At 33.9% G+C, this 22,934-nt stretch overlaps 3 protein-coding genes across 4 annotated transcripts; 1 reads left to right on the top strand and 2 right to left on the bottom strand.

The window, feature by feature from the left end:
• Positions 1-560: 560 nt before the first annotated feature.
• Positions 561-6,404, bottom strand: LOC116026822 (pentatricopeptide repeat-containing protein At3g53170-like). Of its 2 annotated transcripts, none has more exons than XM_031268234.1 (5): positions 6,078-6,404; positions 3,549-4,004; positions 1,693-2,788; positions 1,273-1,394; positions 561-1,091 (listed from the first exon to the last, which is right to left on the bottom strand). In XM_031268234.1, the coding sequence occupies exons 2-4, from the start codon at positions 3,882-3,884 to the stop codon at positions 1,357-1,359; spliced, it is 1,470 nt and encodes a 489-aa protein (XP_031124094.1). In that variant the 5' UTR covers positions 3,885-4,004; positions 6,078-6,404; the 3' UTR covers positions 561-1,091; positions 1,273-1,356. The 2 variants fall into 2 exon arrangements, with proteins under 2 accessions (XP_031124094.1, XP_031124101.1); XM_031268241.1 differs by having other exon boundaries at positions 1,708-2,788.
• Positions 6,405-16,228: 9,824 nt separating this feature from the next.
• On the top strand, positions 16,229-18,064 carry LOC116013755 (topless-related protein 1-like). Its single transcript, XM_031253673.1, has 6 exons — positions 16,229-16,392; positions 16,476-16,604; positions 16,768-16,863; positions 17,051-17,239; positions 17,333-17,499; positions 17,868-18,064. Exons 1-4 carry the CDS (start codon positions 16,261-16,263, stop codon positions 17,117-17,119), a joined length of 426 nt encoding a protein of 141 aa, XP_031109533.1. The 5' UTR covers positions 16,229-16,260; the 3' UTR covers positions 17,120-17,239; positions 17,333-17,499; positions 17,868-18,064.
• An 842-nt stretch (positions 18,065-18,906) lies between these two features.
• LOC116017783 (protein MEMO1-like) lies at positions 18,907-22,273 on the bottom strand. Its single transcript, XM_031258420.1, has 8 exons — positions 22,094-22,273; positions 21,186-21,270; positions 21,033-21,101; positions 20,673-20,785; positions 20,148-20,259; positions 19,935-20,078; positions 19,519-19,693; positions 18,907-19,268 (listed from the first exon to the last, which is right to left on the bottom strand). The coding sequence occupies exons 1-8, from the start codon at positions 22,143-22,145 to the stop codon at positions 19,140-19,142; spliced, it is 879 nt and encodes a 292-aa protein (XP_031114280.1). The 5' UTR covers positions 22,146-22,273; the 3' UTR covers positions 18,907-19,139.
• Between the last annotated feature and the right edge of the window lie 661 nt (positions 22,274-22,934).

Here is a 22,934-nt window from a genome sequence, read left to right as displayed (position 1 = left end):
CCCCCCCCCCCCCCCCCTTACACTCGTCGGAGACAGAATCGATGAAGCAGTGTCGTCTCTCCATTTCAGATCTGGTGTAGAGATCTCAGATCCGGTGGCATAGAGCTTAGATCTGGTGGCAGAAGCAGTGTAGTTTTTTTTTTTTTTTTGTTTGCCGGCTTCGGCTTTTCACGGAGGATGGTCGCCAGCTTCAGCTCCTCACGGAGGATAGTTGATGAAATTAGTTAAAAGAAACAAAAGGTCTGTGGGCTTCTGATCTAATACTCTCTCTTGAAACTTGAGCAGCTGGTGGCTTCACTGGTTTGGTAACCGAACTGGAGGGCGAGGAAGATGAGGAAGCCGGAGCCAGATTCAAATTGGCTCTCTCGGCGGCGAAGAAATCACGGAATGCTGGTATCAAACTTGCAGCTCGACTGCTGCTGCGGTTCTGCGCGCCGTTCCTGCCGACCCTCTTCTTCAAGAAAATGCGACACAACACCCAATTTGCCTGCACAAAAAATGAAAGGAAGATGTGGTTTGGGTACGTTTGATTTGTAGGAAATGGAGAGGTCTTAATTCACTTGCACAAAATACACTTGCATTGAGCACTAAAAGTAAAAAGGTATTAATTCTTTTCAAAAGTATCACATGATGGCATCAGCTAGTTTTCAAGCTTATACATCTTTCCATAATAACATCACCAATCAATAATGCCATTTGAACATTCTTTCAATGTTATAACCTATACAAGAAACAAGACATTAGGCAAAAGATATATAATGGGGAAGCAGGACTCTTGGTTTGTGCCTCCCATCAGTCTTTGATCAATCCCATGTGGACTAATTGTCCAATCTCCCAGTTTCATTCCAGTATGTATGCCCAAGCAGAGTCCAGTAAGTAGCTATGAGGTGTAGAGGTCTTCTATATACTACACACAGGGCAGACGATTGAGGATCCCAGATGCTGATAGCCTCCAAGATGTCGATTGTATATGTTCATCATCATTGCGGGATGCACTCAGATTCATCAAAAAAGGGGGCCCTATAAGTTCAATTATATATATTGGGTTCTGTACTTCCGTCCAGCTGCTTAACAAGACACCCACAAGAAGCCTGCAAAAAGATAGGCAAGGACAGCATTCATACTTGCAAGTACATTAGTTGGAGATTACAAATCAATTAGTCAGAAATTACACGTTAATATATGGAAGTGCATAAAACCTTTCAAGAATCAGGAGGTAATATTTAGATCAAACAAGGTGATCAGAAATAGAAAGCAAGCTGCAATACTTACAAGCTGGCAATTGTCACTTCACATGTAAAGAACTTCAAGCTTTCCAGTACAAAATGTCGAAGAAAGTCCTCTCTCCCACACCAACTAATCAATGGGTGTCGGTGATCCAATTAACTTTGTTTCTAGAGTTTAAAAAATCACAAAATTGATATCAGATATCAAGTAGTCACAAAAACAAAGTAAAAGTCAATCTGAATTTCATTAAATGTCTGAAAACTGGTTTATACAATATAGAAAACCATTAGTTATTAGTTAATAAAGCTACTATGGAGTATTTATTTACTTCACCCTCTTGCACATCTAGATAGAAGAATAGTCCAAATTAGACAATTGGTACAACATCTTGTATTTAATGCGAGGAGAAAATGCACACACAAAAATTATAGTTGTCTGCAAACTGTAAGGCATTCATATGAGTACCTGGAAAGTCATTACCATTGATCATTCTACTCTGTAGATCTTCAGCGGCGTCAATCATCCCCTGCGCACTGTATGCCTTTATCATGGTAGCATAGGTGATATTATCTGGTCTACATTGTCGGTCCTTCATTTCCAAGAACAACTTGACCATCCTCTCTATATCACCAGCTTGCCCATAAGCATGAATGGCACAATTAAAAAATGTAGTATCTAAAACCACATCTGAGTTTTCTACTTGCCTCAAAATCGAATCAACTTTTTCTAGAATTCCAGCTCTACTATAAGCACTAATCAGAGAGCAATAAGTGATTGAATTAGGCTTCATTCCTTGATGTTTCATTTTCAAGAAAAACTCTTCCATCTTATCAATATTTCCCGCTTTTCCAAAGGTCTCAATGATTGTATTATAGGTAACTGTTGTTGGGGAATAGAACCGTTTCCCCATGTAATCAAGTACAGAACCCATTTTTGCATACATTTTTGCTTTTCCATATGACTTGATTAGTATATTAAATGTCATGACATCTGGCTTTATTCCCATAAGCTGAAACTCATCAAACCACTTCTCCATTTTCTCAATGTTTCCACATTTACCATACGCTCCAATAACTGAATTCAAAGTGAAAACATCCGGAAGGCTCATGCCACTCTCAATCATCTCCAGCAAGGAGTTTTCCATTTGTTCAAAAAGATTAGCTTTTCCATATCCATCAATTATAGTATTGTAAGTCACGGTACTGCATTCAACTCCCAAATACGACATCTCAGCTAAAATGTGCTCAATCATATCATAACGTTGGAATTTCATGCAGCATTTGATAAGGATTGAGTAAGTATACACATCAGGTTTGCAATCAGAGATCGACTTCATATCATGAATCGTATGCCATGCCTCATCAAGTAGGCCACTAAGACCATATGCACTTGCAAGCGCAGTGTAAACATCCAGCGTTGGTTGAAGCCCATCCGACCGCATGAGATCAATAAGTAAGCTAGCTTGGTTTGGCTGCCTACACTTGCCAAGCATTACCAAAAGCCTTGCATATGTCCGGGATCTTGGCTCATACCAGTGTTGCTTACGAAGAAGCCTGAAAATCTACAATTAGCATGTTCAATTTCTTTAATACTCATATAAGTGAATGTAAATCTAGTAGACTGTAGACAAGTAAACTTTGATGAAAACAACGGAATAGGTTTTTTCAAGTATATGGTTATAAATTCCTGTTTACTTGACAAATAAATCTTATACAACACTACAGATAGATCATGTTTAATATCATTCAACCCTGTACCAGTTGTACTATGTTCATAATATTTATTCTATATAATAATAAAATCAAAACCTTAACATACATAAACACTAAACTGCAGACATATTATATATATTTCCATTCACCTTGTAATAAGTTCATAATATTCATGAAAACAAAATAATTCATCCTGTACTATGTTCTTAATATCTATTCTATATGACTATAAATCTAAACCTTAACGTACATAAACACTAAACTGCATATACATTATATATATTTCCATTCACCTTATAATAAGTTCATAATGTTCATGAGAACAAAATCTTAATGTACATAAACATTACATTGCATCACCATGATAGTTATATGGTATGTTTGGCAAACATAGCTGAAAAAGTAGCTGAGTGCTGAAAAGTTCTAATCTAGAAGCTGAAAATTGAAGAGCAACATTTTGAAATGAAATTATTAGCATAGTTATGATCTAGCATCCTATGAAGTAGCAATATTATTGCGAATTACCATGTCAAAAAAAATAGGACATAAAACCATTAATTTCAACAGAAAATTCATTAGAAAAGGTAAAATAGTAAAAAGTTGAGTAACCTTAAGAGCAGACTCCCAACGGTTTCCCTTGATAGCATCATCGAGAGCCTCCAAGACAGCCTTTGGCCAGAGGTTATTGTACTTGCTAGAGTTTGCTTTCCTCTCAATAGCTTCGATGGCCGCCTCAGTTCGGAGAATCCGAGACAGTTCCTTCTTCGAGCATTTTTGCAGGTCTAGTGAAGAAGCGTTCTCTGAAATTGACTTCGCTGCACAGACTCTATAGAATTGTATGCTCTTCTGAGTTTTCAGCTCTCTGGGGAATTTTGTCGAATGGATGGCGGGTGAAGTGAAGAACTGGAATGATGAGGAGTATAGATGATGGATGTGGAGCTCCATTGTTGTGAGAGTTGGAAGCAGAGTGATTTGCGTCAGCCGTCGGGGGTTAGCAGATATATTTGGGCCTGATAATTCTAAGCCCAATCTTGACAGGATTTATTCAATATGGAAGCCCAGTAGCTGAAAATTAACTCAAAGTATTAAGTTCTTCAAAAAAAAAAAAAACAGTAGTATTTATCACTAAACGGTATTAATTCTTTTCAAAATTAACAGATGATCGCATCAGCTAGTTTTCGAGCTTATACATCTTTCCATAATAAACTCATCAATTAATGATGCCAATTGAACAATCCTTTCAATTTTATACCCTATACTAGAAATAAGACATTCTAGCATTCAAGTGTCATGTGACACATGTCCTAGTACTGATCTACATGCCAACTTCAAAAACAATGGATGCTCAGATTTACACATCTCATCTTCATGATAACAAGGCAGCCATCCATCTCTAATCTCTAGTTTGATAGTTCATTGACCCTCCAAAATCCAATATATTTTATTGAAGAGATCATATTTTAGTATCAAAACCACAATAAGTAAACTCTATTAAGTATTATTCCGTATTAATTTAATAGAAGTGAGGAATTTGTGATGATAATGATGACATCTACAAATTTACGATGTTTTTGGTGAATAAACATGAAGGAAAGGGAAGTGTCATATTCAAATCAATAGAAAGAGAATTAAAAAATCAAATAGCTAAATGAAAAAGTTACAGATTATCTGTCTTTGGATCAATGGATTACCAATCTAGTATCCTGTAATTCAGGAAAAAAAACAACAACAAAGATTTTCACACATTATATCACCTTTTAGGCATCTCCTACTGCTTTACATTATTCCTTCACAGCAATGGTATATAATAAAATAAACATGAAACATAACAAGACTCCATTTCAGAAATAACTATTGATCACCCTCAAATCCTCCATGGACCACTAATAGTACTGGTAGATCGTTTAACTTTCAAAAGGTAACAACAACAGAGACAGCTAGAGCTGTCAATACGGGCCGGCCCGTTACGGGTTGGGGGAAAACGGGCCGGGATGGGACGGCCCTTTTTCACACGGGTTGGGATTTTCACAACCCAACCCGTGGCTTACGGGCTGACGGGCTAAACGGGCCAGCCCGTCAGCCCGTATATATATTTTTTATTTTTTAAAAAAATTTATTTAAATGTTTTTAAATGATTTATTTAATTGTTATATTTAATTTACTAACACTTACAATTTAATTATAAAATTGTAGACTTATAATTTTGCATTTAAAACATTCATGAATCAAATACAACTTATACACCTTTCAAAAATAATACAACTTATACAAATAATAAGTATTCAACAATCAACATTCAAATTTTAACAAACATTCAAACCATAAGTCCATAATCTTAACAAAACATTCAAACCATAAGTCCATAATCTTAACAAAACATTCAAACTTCAAAGTATTCAAGTCTCACAAGTCACAAGAGTAGAAACAAGACCTACATTATGATACTTAGGAAGAGCAACACATTTAGGAATATGACATAGCAAAGAAGATGTTCCATACTTAATGCCACCAATAGTATATTCCTTCTGACAACCATTACACCTAGCCCTTTCTTTACCATCAATGATTCCAATTTTAGTAAATGACTTCCAAACATCAGAAGTAGTGGATTTAGTTCTTTTAGGCTTAGGTTCTTCAGAATTAGGTTGTTCAATTTCTTGGATAGAAGGAGATTTAGGTTCAGGTTGTCCAGAACTAGGCATTTCAGAATCGAAATCAAATTCAGCATTAATACCGGTAGCACTACCACTATAGTTCACACTAGGAGTAGGAGATGTCATTTTACTGGAATTGCTGCAAAAAGTTCAAATTTTAATTAAAATTTGCCCTCTAACTGATAACTAGATTGACTGCTAAATATAAAATATGCTTAATGCTCCTTAATCACCATTTTAGTTTTTAAACATTTAAAACACCCAAAAGCCACAACTAAAGTATATGACAACACTCTGTCTCTGTGCGTGTTCACTAGACAATACACAATAGGAAAGGGCAATATTCACAAATCACAAATCATAAACAGTATTCACAAATCACAAACAAATCTGAAAATCTTATATTCATATAATCATATTCAATTATTCTAAGAGTTAAGACATTAACAATAAATCAATAATAATAGAAGTTTAAAAAAATTACCAGAAGCAGAACACAGCCGGCTGGTCAGTGGTCGTGGTCGCGGTCGCGGTCGCGGAGGCGGAGGCTCGGAGAGGGCTGGTCGCTGGTCGAAGTCGCGGAGGGGAGGGCTGGTCGCCGGTCGCTGGTCGCGGAGGGGAGGGCTCGTCGGCGGTCCGTGAGCGGCTGAGGGCTCGTTGCCGGTCGCTGGTCGCAGTCGCTGAGCGGCTGAGGGCTGGTCGCCGTCGTCCGCGCAGCTGGTCGGAGTCGCCGTCGCTCGCTGTTCGCAAATCGCAACTTCGCAGCAGTCAGATAGGGAAATGGGAAATAGGGATTATGCGCCTTCGCCCTTCGGCCTGTTTAGGATTTAGGAATTTGCTATTTATATTATAAGTAATTTTTTATTTATTTATTTATTTATATGCACGGGCCGGGTAACCCACGGGTTACCCGGGTTGAGCCCGTTTAGCCCGTATCAAATACGGGCTAAACGGGCCAGATCGAATACGGGACGGGTCGGGATTTCTCCGACCCAACTTGCCCTAATACTCGGGTAAACGGGCCCAAGCCAACGGGTTGGGCCCATTTTGACAGCTCTACCTGTAGGCCTGAAGGTCGAACCTGGTGTATATAGGCCTGACATGTTTATCTTAATAGGCTTTTAAAAATGGCTCAAGTCTGACCTTTCTACTAAATGAGCTAGGCCTAACTAGGCTTTAATTAGACCTGAACATAGGCTCCTACAAGGGGCCTAGCCTAATCACACCCCTATTTTGGAACAATAAATTGTTACAAAAAAGTTGATTAACCAAACACTCATATTGGTTATTTAATAAAGTCAAACAACCAATTAATAGTAACCAAATAAGCCAAAATTAACTTGTAAGCTAACTATATTACCACACATGACCTAATCTCTTAATTGTTTACTGTAATATATTTGTGTTTATGTTTTTTGAGAAGTGGTAGATTTATTTGGGAATTTTGTCAACAAGTTTAGGAATCAAAATTTTAAAAATTGAGAGAATAAAATTTACACTATAAAATAATTTTAAAATTTAAATCTATATCATAATTAAGAAATTAAAATATGGTATGTAGGGTGCATGAGAATTTGCATCTCAAGTTGGTATGGGTCAATGGTGAATACTCACTCAATTATTGGCAATTGCCATACGAATTATTCCAATTTCCAACTTCCAAATTTCCTTAATTAAAATAAAGGGGCACCATTTGCAATTTGCGGTTGATATTTATTTTATTGGCTCCAAAGGCCAACCTCTACTTTACCCTAAATTACTAAATTCTTTAATTTATACCACATCGTCTAGGATCGCTATTCAAATATATAATATGAGTAAAGTCTGTTTTGGGATTAGGGATGGCAATGGGTCGGGTGTGGATCGGGGAGGGCTACATCCATCACCCGACCCACCTTATATTTTCTCCACCCACCCCCACCCCCAACCAGTTTCGGGTGGACTTTTTTAGAATCCATCTCCACCCCCACCGGGTGTGGGTGCCCACTCGGGTACCCACCACTTATCATCTTGAAAAAAATTAATATTAAATTACTTACACATAATAAAATAAAAAAATTCATTAGTTATACTAAAACAAAAAATAATAAAAATATTCAAATATAATAACTAAATTGTTAATTTTTAAAAATAAACTTAGTTGTTTAAATATAAAAATAGTAAAAATTTATCAAAAGTTATAGAAACTTTGATAATAAACTACATACTAGTACTTATTTTACTATTATATATATACATACACACACATGGTGGGTCGGGTGGGGTTCTAGGCGGGTTTTGTACATATAACCCGACCCACCGCGGGTTTACTTTTTTAAGACCCACCCCAGATCCACCACCCACTATCAGCCAAAAAAATCCGACCCATGCGGGGTGGATTCGAGTGGATATCCACGGACGGATTGAAATTGCCATCCTTATTTGGGACCCTAATTAACAAATAAATACGCGAACAGTCTATATTATTCTAGGAGGTAAACTTTTGACCCTTTAAAATGTAAACTTTTAATTTATTAAAAATGAACATTAATGTCAATTATTCAGTAAATATGATCCATGGTATAATAATTGGTTGAAGACTTGGTCCGCACTAGCGCACACATAAAAAAAATAAAAAATTTCAACAATCTAGCTTTATAAACTATGAATTAAACTTTATATATCGACTTGCTTAGAAATCTAGTATTAATGGTTTGCGTGTGTGTGTGTGTATACATATGGTCATATCTCATATGTGTATATATGTTCCGTTTTCTTTTTCTTCAACCAAAAGCCATCGTCTCCCCTCTTCCATGGGCTCTGACTTTTGGGACATCGTCATCATCATGCTCTAACAAATTCTTCATTTTTTATTTATTTACCTAGACTAGAAGATTGTTCGAGAGATTGAGATCGGAGCTGGCCGGAAAAGCCATGGGGAAATTAATACGCGGCGGTGTTGGACGCCGGAGTAAGAATGGCGGCGCGCTTCAATTCCCACTGCCCACAGACCTCTAGGATGTATTACCACCCTCCTGCTAAGCAGGAGACGAACCACCACCATGCATATATAATATATACATATACATATATAATTAGTTCGGGTATTTGGACGGGTTCGATATCAAATATCCATCTCACACCCCAAAATTATGTAATCCGCGGAATGGATCGGATATCATACCTCGAATTCAAATACCCCATCCGTGTGGCAAATCAGAGTTCGGGTCAAGTGGGTTGGGTGGGTCCCTGCACAGGCTTAAGTATATATGATGGACAATTTAGACTTTGATCCGAGTTGAATTGGGTTGAGCTAATTATGTTGTGTTGTAGCACAGTGCCGGCCCTGGCCAGGGCATGTGCTTTGGGGGCCCCAAAATATGAAATATTACGCACGCAGACACGCAGTAATGCAGTATATGTGTACTAATGTACACACAGTGTGGTGGCTGCTGTGCCCCCAAATTTTGGGGGCACTTTTATTTCTTTTTTTAAATTATTGTATATTTATTAAATTATTATGTTATAGAGTTTTATATAAAGAAATTAAGACGGCCTAAAATTCTAAAAAGCTTACATTCTTAATTTTTAAGAATTTAATTTATGTATAATCGGTGTAGAGTTATAGTCCTATAACTTATATGAATTGACGCGGACCTATTTGACTATTGTAAAATTATTATATATATATCTACTATCTAATATACTAATCAGAGCCAAATACAGTTAGGCCTAAAATGGGTAGAAAAAATGGAGGTCAAATTATTTAATCAGATGGATGGTTCAGATGAATTATTTAATCAAATAAATAGTTAAGATAATTCAGATTAATATTATTAATAGTGATTACTGAATTTAACCTTACTTTTATGATTATCCGTTAAGTTTTCCGTTAAATATTCTCTTATCCGTTAATATTCCGTTAATTTTTAACTTACCAATTAATTTCTATAAGAAAGATCTTAGGTTCGAACCTCATCTTAATCAAATTTGACATAATTAAGTTTCTCACTCTATTTACTCTTATTAAATTAAATAAATTAGTAGCTACAATAAAAAATGATACATATGTATTTCTTTAATTTAGAATTATGTGTCTACAATACCTTTATTTGAAAAAATTATTCATTATCTAAAAATTAAATTAAATAAGAGAAATAATTTCATTATTTATATTGTATTTATTTTCTCTTATGCAAAGATTCTTTACATTCAAATTTATCAATTGATATTCATTACATTGTCCATTATCTTATTTTTACAATATCTTGTAATTAAATATCAAAGTTATAGTACAAAATAATGTTATATATTTATTACCAAGTATTTTATTAATACTATGAAAAAAATTTTAAAATAATTTGAAGCTAATTATATTAACTACTTGGGGATTGGTTGACAAAGAGAGTACTCAAATAACCTAACAAATTGAAGCGGAATCGCTCTATTTTATTCTTATTGAATTAAATAAATTAGTAGTTACACCAAAAAATGATGGCAAAAACTTGTGTGAGACCGTCTCACCATGGGACGGGACGGGTCGGGTCGGGTCAAGATGCAAATGTAACACTTATATGCACAAATGTCATACTTATATGCTCAAATATAATACTAATCAGTAATAAAATTTTTGTTACTTATAAGGGTAAATGTAATACTTTTTTGGGAAAACACAATACTTTTACATTTCGATTTAAAAGTATTACATTTTTCCACAAAAGTATTATATTTGCCCTTATAAGTGAGGGGCACTTGTCAACATTACTTATTATGAAAAATGTATTACTTTTTCTCTAATAAGTAACAAAAATTGTATTCTTGATTAGTGTTATATTTGAGCATATAAGTATGACATTTGCACATATAAGTGTGACATTTGCATGGTGCCTTGACCCGACCCGACCCGTCTCACGAATAAGGATCCGTGAGACGGTCTCACACAAGTGTAACATATGTATTTCTTTAATACCATTAAAAAAATAAAAAAGAATAGCTTGAAACCAATCATATTAACTACTTGGGGGATTTGTTGACAATGAAAGTACTCAAATAACCCATTACCCAGCAAATTGAAGCGAGAAACTACCTTTTAATATCTTTGGAATATATAATATTTTAAATTTTCAAATTTTAATTAATTTAGTTAATCTTTTTTCTTAAACTAAGGATTTCTTTATCCACGATAACTCATTCAACAATAATGGTTGAACCAAATGAACCCCAAGCAGAACACCTAAAGGAAAGTTCATAGCTCCTATATCATAATCTCATTGTATGACGTTGTCATCTATGCTACCAACAATAACCGAATTGCAAGTAACACACTACCAACAAAAAGGAAGAGAACAAATAGTAAAGATGAAGACAATGATAATGTTACTCAAAAGAGAATTAAGAACACTTAGAAAAATTCAAATGAAAAGTAGTATTTATTTAGACTATCATTTTTAGACCAAATATTTAGATTATCGATTTTACAAGGTTGCAAACGTTTATTTTAGTAATAATTATAATGAATTTTTTATATTATCTTGGATTCATATACTTTGAGTTATATATTTAAATAAAAAAATTCAACATTTAATTACTCATGTATAAACTTCTCCTATATAATCTTGCATTGATATACTTTCAAATATTTATTTAAATATAAACATTGGGCATTAACCCATACGCGCAATGCGCGTATAAAACTAGTATATATATAAAGAGTAAAAAATTACGCTTATTCCTATTATTCCTATTTTAATGCATACACGCAAGATTTGTATTTAAAGTGTGTTGTTTGTGCATTTGGCATCCTCAATTTTTTATTCTTCATAATAAAAAGATGAAAGTATGTAAGTTAAATATTTTAATTCTTTAATTTTATTCAAAATTCTAAAATTATTAATTCAATAACTAACCCTTGCTAGTAATTAATTTTTCTGATAGGTGAAGTATAATCTAATATTGTATTTTGATGTTACAATTGCAATATCAAAATAGTCCTAACTATTTCGATTACTGGTGTTTATGCATAAATGAGCTTTTTAAAGTTGAAGTTATTGAAATTTTACTTATGATCAAGTATATTGTAAGAAAAACTTAATGGATTGACGAATGACTTTACATCTAAATATACTCGAAGAAGAAGAATATCACTTTTCAAGTGAAAATTTGAATGATAAATTTATTATAGACTATTATATATTTTGATACAATATAATATACCTTTTATATACTTACAATTATATACAAAAAAGGGCCCATGTTAAATTTTCGCACGGATCCCACTTTTCTTTGGAACGCCCTGTTGTAGCATACGAGGAGCATTTTACAATTATTGTATCCAGTGTTGATATTCGAACTACAGTAGATAAGAATTCAATTAAAAATTATGTATGTATGATAAATAGTATTTACAAGGGCAAACATATATAATTATATATGTTTCAGATATATTAAAAAATAATAAAAATGAAAAATGTCCATAATAGTTACGGAGTATTATGAACATTCTTACCATTTACAAATGCAACAAAAGTTAGTTAACCATACTTTCGTGAACGGTGAGTCTTTAGTCTTTTATTATGGAATTGTTGTGAAGTATTTTGAAATTATTTACCCTAAAGTTTAATTTCCTTTTTTTTTTCAACTAAATTAAATATGCAGAAGTTAAATCTAGATCTGTTGTTTGAATTGTTCCATATTTTTTTTTTTGAAAAATTGAATTATTCCATATAATTTCATTGCAATGAAATAATAAATAATTTAAAAAGTAAGAGATTGAAAATCACTTTAAAGAGTATTTTTTTTATTACTACTGGCTCTCTATTATATTGTTGTATCTGTTTATAACTACTTTCTGAATCCCGATCTACTGAAGTACAAATAGTCAATACCGTTCCCGTCGAGGCTCAAACCCATGACTTCTCATTTCGGAGAGCCCCACTTTTTACAGGGCATTTGGTTGAAGAGAATGAATTAGGTGGGAAAAGAATTGCAATTCCATGGGAAAAGAATAATGCGGGAATAAAATAGGAGTTTAAATTCCAGTGTTTGTTCGCAGGAATAAAATTACTAGGGATTTCAATTCCAATGTTTGGTATACATAAGAATTGAGAGGGAATAAGTAGTATAAAGTCCAAAATGCCATTGTTGTTATTATTATTATTATTATTATTATTATTACTATTATTATTATTTATAATTGAGAAACTAATTCACAAATTGTTAGATCAGAGTTGTTGCATATAAAAAATGTAAATTTTGAAGAGTTCTGCATATAAAGAATTCAAAGAAACATACACGAAAGTTGCTGTATATAAACAATGCATATAAAGAATGCAAATTTTGAATAGTTGTTGCATATAAAGATTTAAATGAACATACACAAAGAGAAGTCGAAAAATATAATAATACATGCTATAATTTAGAAGGGAAGGTCAAACATCAATTTTAGGTTAAAAAATGGGATGGGTAATTTTGTCTTAAAATTATCTTTTTGTCTTCCTGAAGTCCATGGAATTTAAAAAATAAGGAAATTGTAATTCCGTAGAATTGCAATTCCCTCCAACCAAACGAAGGAATTTAGTTGCATTTGAAATTAGGTGAGAATGGAATTGTAACTCCATCCAACCAAACGCCCTAAAGAGTATAAGTTTGAACAAATGTTAAAATATATGATGGGATTTAAATGTTAAGAAATGTCTTTTTTTTTTTTTTTTTTTTACTTCAAGCATCAATGAATATTTTATTATCACGATTAATGTAAAATACAAATGAAGATCCCATGCATACAAATAGATAAAAGCTTAACATTCAAACTAAAGTACTAACGTCAACAAAATTCTTTGGACATATTAATGTTGCCCACAAAAAGCTCAACTATTACTCATTAGAAAATGGGCTTTCATCCTCCCCTACCACTGTCAACTTCCCCATCTTGTAGCAACCTTCCAATTAAGACCATCATATATCTACTAAATCAACCTTCAAAATCTTTAAATTTGCCAAAACAACTTAATTGTCTCTACAAAATAAGACCAACATCCCAAGTTCTGCCACCATGCATCCTCTCACCAACGCCACCACAAGTCCAGCTTGAAAAAAGAACAAAAAACAAAATGATTAAAACCTCTTGCAATACAAGATGGAAAACCCAAAGAACCAAAGAACTAGGTGGCGCTTGGTTGAGAATTTATGTACCCTACTAATTTAATTTAATTTTTTCATCGCTTTCTTTAATTTAGACTTATTACATTTATTATTGACCAATTAAAATATGAATTAGCTAGGCCGGACCAACAATAAAACTTTGGCCCAGCCCACAACCCAAAAGAACTTATTTTTGCTTTTCAATTACTTTTGTTCATATTTATTACATTTATCGATTTTTGGTGCCTCAGTAAATTAAGAAAGTAATTATGAGCAAATACTGTATTATAAAAAAATCAATAGTACTCAAAAATAAATATCTAATTAAATATGAGTCATGTTGGGCTAAATCACACAATAAAAATATTGGTCCGACTTGGCTCACATCCAAAAATAATAATTTTTTTGAGAAAAGGGTCAAATAGGCCATAAACTTTACACTAAAAATCAATATAATTAGACCCCTAAACTTTTAAAAGGGTAAATTAAACTTTCAAACATGTCAAATTGAGACAATGAAGCCTCAAAACAGGTAAATGACCCGTTATTACAGGTTTTTTGTATCAGTCCAGTGATCGGCGATAACTTCTGGCATCCGGCGACCATTTCCGGTGGTCGCCTTCTCCTGGGAAAAGGCGACATTGTGGTCGCCTTCTCCGGCAAATCGTCTTCTCCTGGGAGAAGGCGACATTTTGGTCGCCTTCTCTGGCGACTCGCCGGAGAAGGCGTACTGGTGCGTTTTTCGGTTATTTTTTACCGGTTATGTATTTGACTCAATTTGACATGTTTGAGGGTTTAATTGACCATTTTAAAAGTTTAAGGTCCTAATTGAGTTTTTGTGTAAAGTTTAGGGGTTTATTTGACCCTTTTTCCTCTTTTTTTTTCTTGAATTTCTTTAGTTCATAAGCATTATATTTATAAATTTATGTATTTATTTTTATTATAATAAATTATAAGTTAAAATTTATATACTCCGTACATTTTTATTATAATTATTATTAATCTTTATAACTATTATAATTTTATTTTAATATAAATAATAATTATTTTCATTATTATAATAATTAATATTTTATTAAAAAATAACTCTGTAATTCAAGGTGTTTTTTCACTTTGTAAACACCTACTTACATTTGAGTATAAATATATTTTTCACTTTGTAAACAATAGTGAAGAAATGTAAAATATTTTTAAATAGAAGGTTTGATATTTAGAAATAAGTAAAGCATAGTACAAAAATCATTAAAAATTAGATTATAAAATTTCATTTTTTAAAAGAAATTTATTTTATTTTATTTTTTGTAAAGGGTTCAAGTAGGCCGAATTTGCAATATCGAAATCCAAAAATAGGTTCCAAAATTTGAAACACTGGTATTNAATAGGTTCCAAAATTTGAAACACTGGTATTCTGCCAATGCCATGCATTCTGGACTTCTGGTGTGTCTGATAAGTACATGTTCTTATCAATTTCTTCACACAAACTTGTGATATAAGTCAAGGAGCTTATTCATACAACACTTTACTCTTCTAAAATAACAGAGAGGTACTGTACTTCACTTGCATTTTGGCTACACATAGATAGGTAGGCAGATTAGAGAGAGGTTGCTTTTCAGTTCTTAAAATCTAGCTAAGCTAGGCTTTGTGGTCACTCTCTCTTTATTAAATTAAATTAAATTTAATTTAATTTAATAATAAACTCTATTCTAATTCTAAAGTAAGCTTTTTCCAAAGTTCCCCTTTCTGCCAGTTGTTTCTCTTCACGTTTTCCATCATTTTCCCACTGTTTACCTTGGATTCAATCCAAGAAAATAAAAAGGGTCAATATCTCAAGTATTGATCAAGACTCTTTGTTTTTTTCAGTTGGGTTTTCTTCATTTTTTTTTACTGTGACTTTCTCATTTCCTATATATGATTGATTACTGAGGATCAAAGATCCCTTTTTTTTTTTTTTTTTTTTGGTTTGAAGTTTGGCTCTGCTGTATTGGGTTTGATGATTTAGGATTTTAGGTTGTTTGCATTTGTTATCAAATGAAAGGTTGTTATGTAAATTGTAATTACATTCATCTCATATATTCTCTGTTAATGGTGTCTGTCCATATGTTTCAGTACATATATATACAGGAAATGTGTAATTGTGTAAGTATACATATTAGCATATATTGACAGCTGACATGGAGGAATCTTGAATGTTTCTTTTTTTTTTTTTTTTCCTTTTAAGCTGTCTGATCATCATTTTTTGTTGCTTTTCTTTTTTAATTTTTAATATTTCATATTTTGTATACTATGCCCTTGCTTTGAATGTGTTGTTCTTTTTCCTCATTTTGTTTTCATAGAAAAAAGTGTTTGTTCTACTTCATAGTATTCTTGTTTTTGAGTGCCTTGTTATGCTAGCTCAGATCGGTTTTATTCGGTTTCTTCCTCTATTAGTCCTATCGAATCTGCTATTTAAAGGTTTCCATGTGTGTCACGACTGTTGAATGAGCAAGATCTCTTTACTGCAGGCAACCACAAAATGCGTACCTGAAAAGCAACCCCGGAGTGGATTGCTTATGGTCAACAGTTCCCCGCCTAGCAGTAACTCTAATATGGTTTCCCCATGCTTAGCTCTGTCCAAGAATGATTCTTATGCCATCTCGGCATCTGGAGGAATGGTTTCTTTGTTCAATGTGATTGCGTTTAAGGTGTTCTTTTCTACATAATTTTCTTTTCTGGGGAGTATATAAAAGACGATGTTATTATATACAATTCTAGTCATATACTGCAGAAAATGAAGAGTTTCATGCCTCCTGCACCTGCAGCAACATGTATTGCGTTCTACCCGTCTGATAACAACATAATTGTTGTTGGATTGGAAGATTCGACTATCATCATCTACAATGTCCGCTTGGACGAGGTAAACTATGAGTATTATTGGGTTTGCATTGTATTAATTGAAGCATGTGTTCCATCTCAACTAAAAGACTAAGCTGATATTTTATTCAAAAGACCTTGGCAGTTATACTACAAGAAAGAACCTGCAGGCTGCAGCTGACTTTATCGTCGCGTTTCTGTTACAGGTCGTAAGCAAGTTAGAGGGACACTTGAAAGGAATTAGTTGCCTCGCGTTCTCTAATGCACTGAATGTGCTCATCTCGTCTGGCATTGATGCTCAGGTTAGCAAAATGAACTCTACCGCTTAATCTGGTTGAAATAGTTTGGCACTATTGTTACAGAAAAGCACAAAAGTTTCCATACCTGAGTTTCAGAATCATATATATGGTTAGAATGAGATAAATAATCCAATTTGAGAGTGACTGGAAAAGATTTCTTTCTTACTAGTTTTTGTTCTCGTGCTGCTAGATCGTTGTCTGGGATTGCAATAAGTGGGAGAAACAGAGAAGTACAGTGCTGCAGATTTCTCCAGATTAGTCACCAACAGAATTATTAGAGACCATCATCCAATTCCATCAGGATCAGAAACGCTTTCTGGCTGTACACATGACGCAACTTTCAATTTACGAAGCTTGTACACTGCACTGTGTGAAGCAGGTATTGTATTTTTCTCTTTCAATTCCCCATCAAACACAATGTATGTGCATTCTGATATCGAGCTTAGCTTGTTCTCTGGAATCAAATTTTTAGTGGACGATGAGGAACTTCTGCACCCGGATATGCCACACGACATTCTCCTGCAACAATCAGTTTGTGTATGCTGTGATGAGAGATGGAATTGTATTGATACTCGATGCTTCTCACCTCTGTCCCAGATTTGAGATTGATCCCTCCACTTACATCCCATCTGATATCAGGTATTTGGATACTAATACTACTGCAGCATGTCTGATTCACGAAATGAAAATAGACTAGTACATACCGCATTGCAGACTTACTTGCGGCGTTTTCCTTAGTATGTTTGGTTTATGAAATAGGTTGTGAATGGAGTAACATTCCTAGAAACAGAGTCCGTTATTCCCTTTGTAGGACGAATAACTATTCTTAGGGCCTCTATGGTATTAGCTATTCTCAAGCTCTCCAGAATAGTTTATGTATTATAATACCAAAAATACCCTTTACACACGCACATGTGACATGTGTATGTGTGTGTAATATAATTTTTGAAGTCTTCCTTGAGGGAACCAAACAGTTAAATGTATTATGTTGTGATGTTTGGTTGTAGATCGAATGGGGTCCCCTTGGTGATTGCTGCACATCCTGAAAAGCCGAACCAGTTCGCTCTGGGTTGGTTGAGCCTCAAAAGTCTGAAGATGAATGGGTGGTGGATGACAACCAAACCGAAATAACAGCAAAATTGTAGTAATATGATTATAGGAAGAAGACTGAGAAATGAAGTTTTGGTATTTGTTTAGAACCTCAAAATGGGATCCTGAGTTGTCTGCGAGGTTTTTACTTCAATTTGAAAAAAAAAAAAAAAAGTGTTGAATGCATTCTACTTTCAGTACTATCAAGGTTTTTACAAGTTCCTTTTTGTTCTGCATGAACAACTCAATTGGTCACAGGGATGAAATTTTGAAGGAAAGACCAGGTATTGAGTCTTACCAGTCGCAGTAAGCAAATGTCTAGCCTCTGATGCTCTGTCAAGTCAAGTTGAGGATTCAACCTTTTGGAAATAAAGGTTACAAGTTTTACCCCTTTCAAGTAGTTTGATTTTGAATAATTCAATTTTAATGGCTAAATCATATACCAAAAAACACCCACCAATTGAACAATTCAATTTTAATGGCTAAATCATATACCAAAAAACACCCACCAATTGATGCCTGTATAGACATACATGGTCTACACGAGCTTAATTCACTGGTTCAGTAAGCAATATTTGGGATAGAGACCAAAGTTCAAAACTCAACAACGACAATGTGACTATTATGCTCAAAGTGATCAGATCCCTGATGCACACAAACATTTACATCCTCTCAAATATTTTGTCGGGCCAAGTTGTGAGGGACTCTTAGGGTTAGAATTCAACCTTTTGGAGCAATATATAAACTGCATGAGACAACTCCAACCAAGTTAGTCAAACTGTTTAATAATCACAATGTTACAAGTTCGAGTACCAATAAGAGCAATCTATTATTTTTTTTGATTTAAGCAGGTCAACTAGTTTAAAATTTATCCGATGCACATCGCAAAAAAAAAAAAAAAAAAAAAAAAAAAAAAAAAAAAAACAAACAAAAGTATAGACATACATCAATCCTGTATGTAGTAAGGCACAAACTATTGCATGAACAAAAGGCATGCAAACATCAGTGAAGAGGGTAAGGTGCATAGCACAAAGCACAATCAAAATAAGGAAAACAAGGGGGATTCATCAATCAGCATTAGTACAAAGAGTCAATATTTATTGACAAGGAATCCATAACAAGGATACATATGTTAGAGATAACATTGTCAAGTTGACATAGTTCATATCATAGGTTGCAGCATATAATGTTCAACCATCAACCTTGGTGGCTGCTGCTGATGCATAGCTCACACTACTGTCTCTCATGTTTTTGCACTGACTCGATTGCTCATAACGAACGAATCTAATCTTTATCTTTGTCGAGCAGTTCTTTGACATCTGGGAAAATTCAAATGTTAGTTATTCATCACCAAATTGTGAAATACAACAATGAAAAAAGATGGCAAGGAAACACATCTGGTACCATGAAACAACTACAAAGTTGTGGCCAAATTCTTGAACCTTAGCGTAATAACTTGTATTTTCGTTTCTTTTTTTCTTCCCTTGGTTTATTCTTTTTCTAGCATTTTTATCAACCCCACCACGAAAAATAAATAAATAAATAAATACATAAAGTTGAGATATTTACATGGAGGAAAACACTAATTGGATGGCGTCCGCAAATGGTGTTGTCAGTCTCCAACAAATACTGTTTAAATGCATCTGGATCACCCGTTTCTATTATGTCCATACCCATTTTATCCAGCGCCTCGATTGATTTGTAAATTGCTCCGTGTGTTTTGTCATAATATGTGTAACGGAACCTGGCAGACAAACCGAAAACCCAATTATCTAAAATACAAATACACAACCAATATATTTTTTATTTAAGTTCTTAGAAACTTGGTTGGATGCAATCAAGATATGTCATAAGACTATGAAATATGAATACTTAATGCACTTAAAAGTTCATGACAAAGAAACCAAATTCTGCAACAGCATGACATAAGAAATCAAATATAGGAACATAAAAGTCTGATAAAACAAAATATCAAATGAGCGTACCGTGAACCCCAGTGACAAAAATCTGAAGATACGGAAAAGAAATTTTTTGGATCATCGACATATTTTGCCAGCAATTGTCCATACATGGCTTCATTTTCAGCACTAAGAGCGCCAACCAAAATAGGAACAACTTTCACCTCATACCTGCCAGAACAATTCACTAATTCAGTCTACAAGAACATTAGCTTTGAAGGCTCAGTGTCCAAAACGTACCCGCGAAAAACTTTAGCAAGATAAGGCAAGTGCATTTCCATGCTGTGCTCAGCCTCATCAACATGAAGGTCCATAGATTCAAACTTCCCAGTAGCTTTCAACTCCTCAATGACTGTTGAAGCATGCTCTGTATCAGCCTTTTATAATAACTTTTGAAGAATTTGACATGGACAATACAAAGTAGAGGATTGAATGGGGGTGGGGATGAGGGGCACTTGAATTTGATTTTCTCATAAAAACATGATTATGATGTTGATTCACAAATGTATTAAAACAAATGAAAAATTTTATTTGGAAATGTATGATAGTATGAATCAACCACATAAAAGGGAATTCCAAAATTAAATACCAAACGCTGAAGTCATGTTTTGCTAAGTCGACTCAAACAACTAGACAGATACAACCAATATACTCTATGATAACGTCATTCTTTGCAGCTGTGATTAAAGATAGAGCAAATGCATACCTATCAAATAAAAATAAAAAAAGATATCAAAGTGCATGTAGAAATCAATTCTTGAGTACCTTCCATATCAATAGGTAAGTCTCCTATTGGAGTCTTGTAAACTGTGGCTCTTGAAAGTGCACATTTTGGAGTGTAATAGTGGTGTGATGGGCCAAGAAGGAACACACGAGAACTACAAATACAAAGGGCATTCATGGTAAAAGAGAGGAATTCATAAAAGAAATAAACTTCTTTTTTTTTTGTAGAAATTCACTAATTCTTAGAGAATAATGCAGGCTGTTCACATAGTGTGCCTAACTATTTGATTTTGATGTAATTGTTATGAACTTATGATTGCACCATAACTAATTCACTAATAGTTTTATCACCAATATAATAAAGAAACACGGAGACTAATACAAGGAAGAGAAGGTGTGTACATGTTTGCTGGGTCTATGTTTCCAAATGCAAATGCTGCTGCACGACCTGAATACGAATAGCCTGCATGACTAGTAGCCAGAGGCCACCATAACAATTACATCAACATCTCATAGCTAGCCAAACAACAAGAAAAGAGCGGGATTATGACTTACGGTGCAATCACACCCCGTACATCAGAAGACTTAGCCAAACCACTTGCTCTCAACCACCCATCAAGCTCTTCTTCCAGCTTTTGCGCTGCAAATGGATGTTATGAAGCATTAGTGATAAAATGCGGTGCTACTATTCTTGAAGAGCTTGATACTTTGTTTGTGACTCTATACAAATGCACGATGGATAGCCACTTCTCTAGTAAATGCATCATTTTGAAAAGTGAAAAAGAACGTCCAATCATTTGAAACAAACAAATACATAGAGAGCCCGGCCTCAAATGCTCATCTTTTCTAATCAAATTAAGTAGAATTCTTCAGCTCCCAACCAGCATTTCATCTGTTCTTGCGGGCAAAGAATGGTGCAAAATCAAGAAACTAACTAATAATAAATCCATATTGCTATTCTACCACATTTGTTTAAGTGTTAAACTACCTTAGCAACACACCCATTTTACCCAAACAGGTCTTCTACAAATGTACAAACCATTTCCAAAAATTAAGGAAACAAAACAGCACAAATTTTAGTAATCCCACCCCTCACTTAACTGAGCCTCATAACTTCTACTCTCAAATCAAAATCGTCAAACAAAATGAAAAAATTAGAAATCCAAGAATCTGAAAAAGAAGAAAACTTTACCAAAGATTAAAATGGTGAAGAAAAAGAAAAGTATCCCAATGGAATAAGAAATTGAAAAAAAAAAAATTCTTTACAGAAAGAACTGAACAAAATTCTTCCGAACACTGTGCCCAGTTTAATTATCGTACTACTCAAAACCCCACAAAATTCGCAGCATAAGAAAATGAACAAGACAATCGATCAGTTGTATAAATTCAAGCAAGAACAAATCTTTAAAGAAAAGGGTTCGATTAATTGAAAGAAATGATAAAAACCAAGAAATGGGACTTACGACTATCAGTGTACCATGAACCAGCGTGCGATGCTCTCCTGATTTTCTCCATTATAGAAGATTGATGAATTGTGAAAGGATTTTTGTTATGTTACTGATGATTTGTAGACGCCCAAAGGAAGCGTGTGCCTCTTTCCTTTCTTCCTTTCTTCCTTGAGTTGTGCTGTTTACACTTTACTCTACCAACTCCAATAACCCTCTGTTACATTTTATCTATGCAAAGTATTCTGCTTAAATTAAATCATGTTCTTCATTTTTTAAAAATTTAATATGTTTTTTCTCAAAAAAAAAATTTAATATGTTGTTTTTATTAAAATTTTAATATATAAATTTTATTTATTAATATTAAATTAAATATTATAAAAATTAAAATATAAATAACTCGAATCAATCTCGTTGTATTTTAACAACATAACGTACAAATGAGATGGAGAGTATAAAGCGAAGCATAGTGAAAAATACCACATCATGTTATATGTGAAGGAAAATGCTAATTAAATTACATTTGTATACTAAATATTATATAAATTGATATAGTTTTCACCGTAGTTTAATACTTTAATTATTCCACCATCAATTCTCTAAAATTTAGAAAAGGGGAAATAATGTTAGTTTTTATGGAGTCACGAGCCTTAGGGCCTAGTGAGCTATAGTCGCTCGCTTAATCCGCCAATAAAGGTGAGAACTTAATGGCATGGTGTTAGGCCTGAGATCCGAGTATATGAGATAATAGGATAATTATTTGGGCCTAATGGGGTTAGGAAGGTGGGCTCATGGTGAAGAAAGGGGGAAAGTGGGCTCATTGGTAATGAAGGCAATATGAAGGGGAAAGGTGGGCTCA

This window comes from Ipomoea triloba, chromosome 1 (genome assembly GCF_003576645.1).
Source record: "Ipomoea triloba cultivar NCNSP0323 chromosome 1, ASM357664v1".
NCBI classification, from domain to species: domain Eukaryota; kingdom Viridiplantae; phylum Streptophyta; class Magnoliopsida; order Solanales; family Convolvulaceae; genus Ipomoea; species Ipomoea triloba.
The sequence above is the reverse complement of the archived record's forward strand: the minus strand, read 5'-3'. Positions and strand labels throughout refer to the sequence as shown.

Bases quoted from the DNA above. Each gene is read 5' to 3' on its own strand.
- LOC116026822 (XM_031268234.1), bottom strand. From the start codon at position 3,884: ATGGAGCTCCACATCCATCATCTATACTCCTCATCATTCCAGTTCTTC. The intron at 2,789-3,548 runs GTTACTCAACTT...TGCTAATTGTAG, and splicing joins GTTGGGAGTCTGCTCTTAAG to ATTTTCAGGCTTCTTCGTAA. The intron at 1,395-1,692 runs GTACTCATATGA...TTTAAACTCTAG, and splicing joins CAATGGTAATGACTTTCCAG to AAACAAAGTTAATTGGATCA.
- LOC116013755 (XM_031253673.1), top strand. From the start codon at position 16,261: ATGGTCAACAGTTCCCCGCCTAGCAGTAACTCTAATATGGTTTCCCCA. The intron at 16,605-16,767 runs GTAAACTATGAG...TTTCTGTTACAG, and splicing joins ACAATGTCCGCTTGGACGAG to GTCGTAAGCAAGTTAGAGGG. The intron at 16,864-17,050 runs GTTAGCAAAATG...TCGTGCTGCTAG, and splicing joins CGTCTGGCATTGATGCTCAG to ATCGTTGTCTGGGATTGCAA.
- LOC116017783 (XM_031258420.1), bottom strand. From the start codon at position 22,145: ATGGAGAAAATCAGGAGAGCATCGCACGCTGGTTCATGGTACACTGAT. The intron at 21,271-22,093 runs GTAAGTCCCATT...ATCCATTTGCAG, and splicing joins TTCATGGTACACTGATAGTC to CGCAAAAGCTGGAAGAAGAG. The intron at 21,102-21,185 runs GTAAGTCATAAT...TCTGGCTACTAG, and splicing joins GTACGGGGTGTGATTGCACC to TCATGCAGGCTATTCGTATT.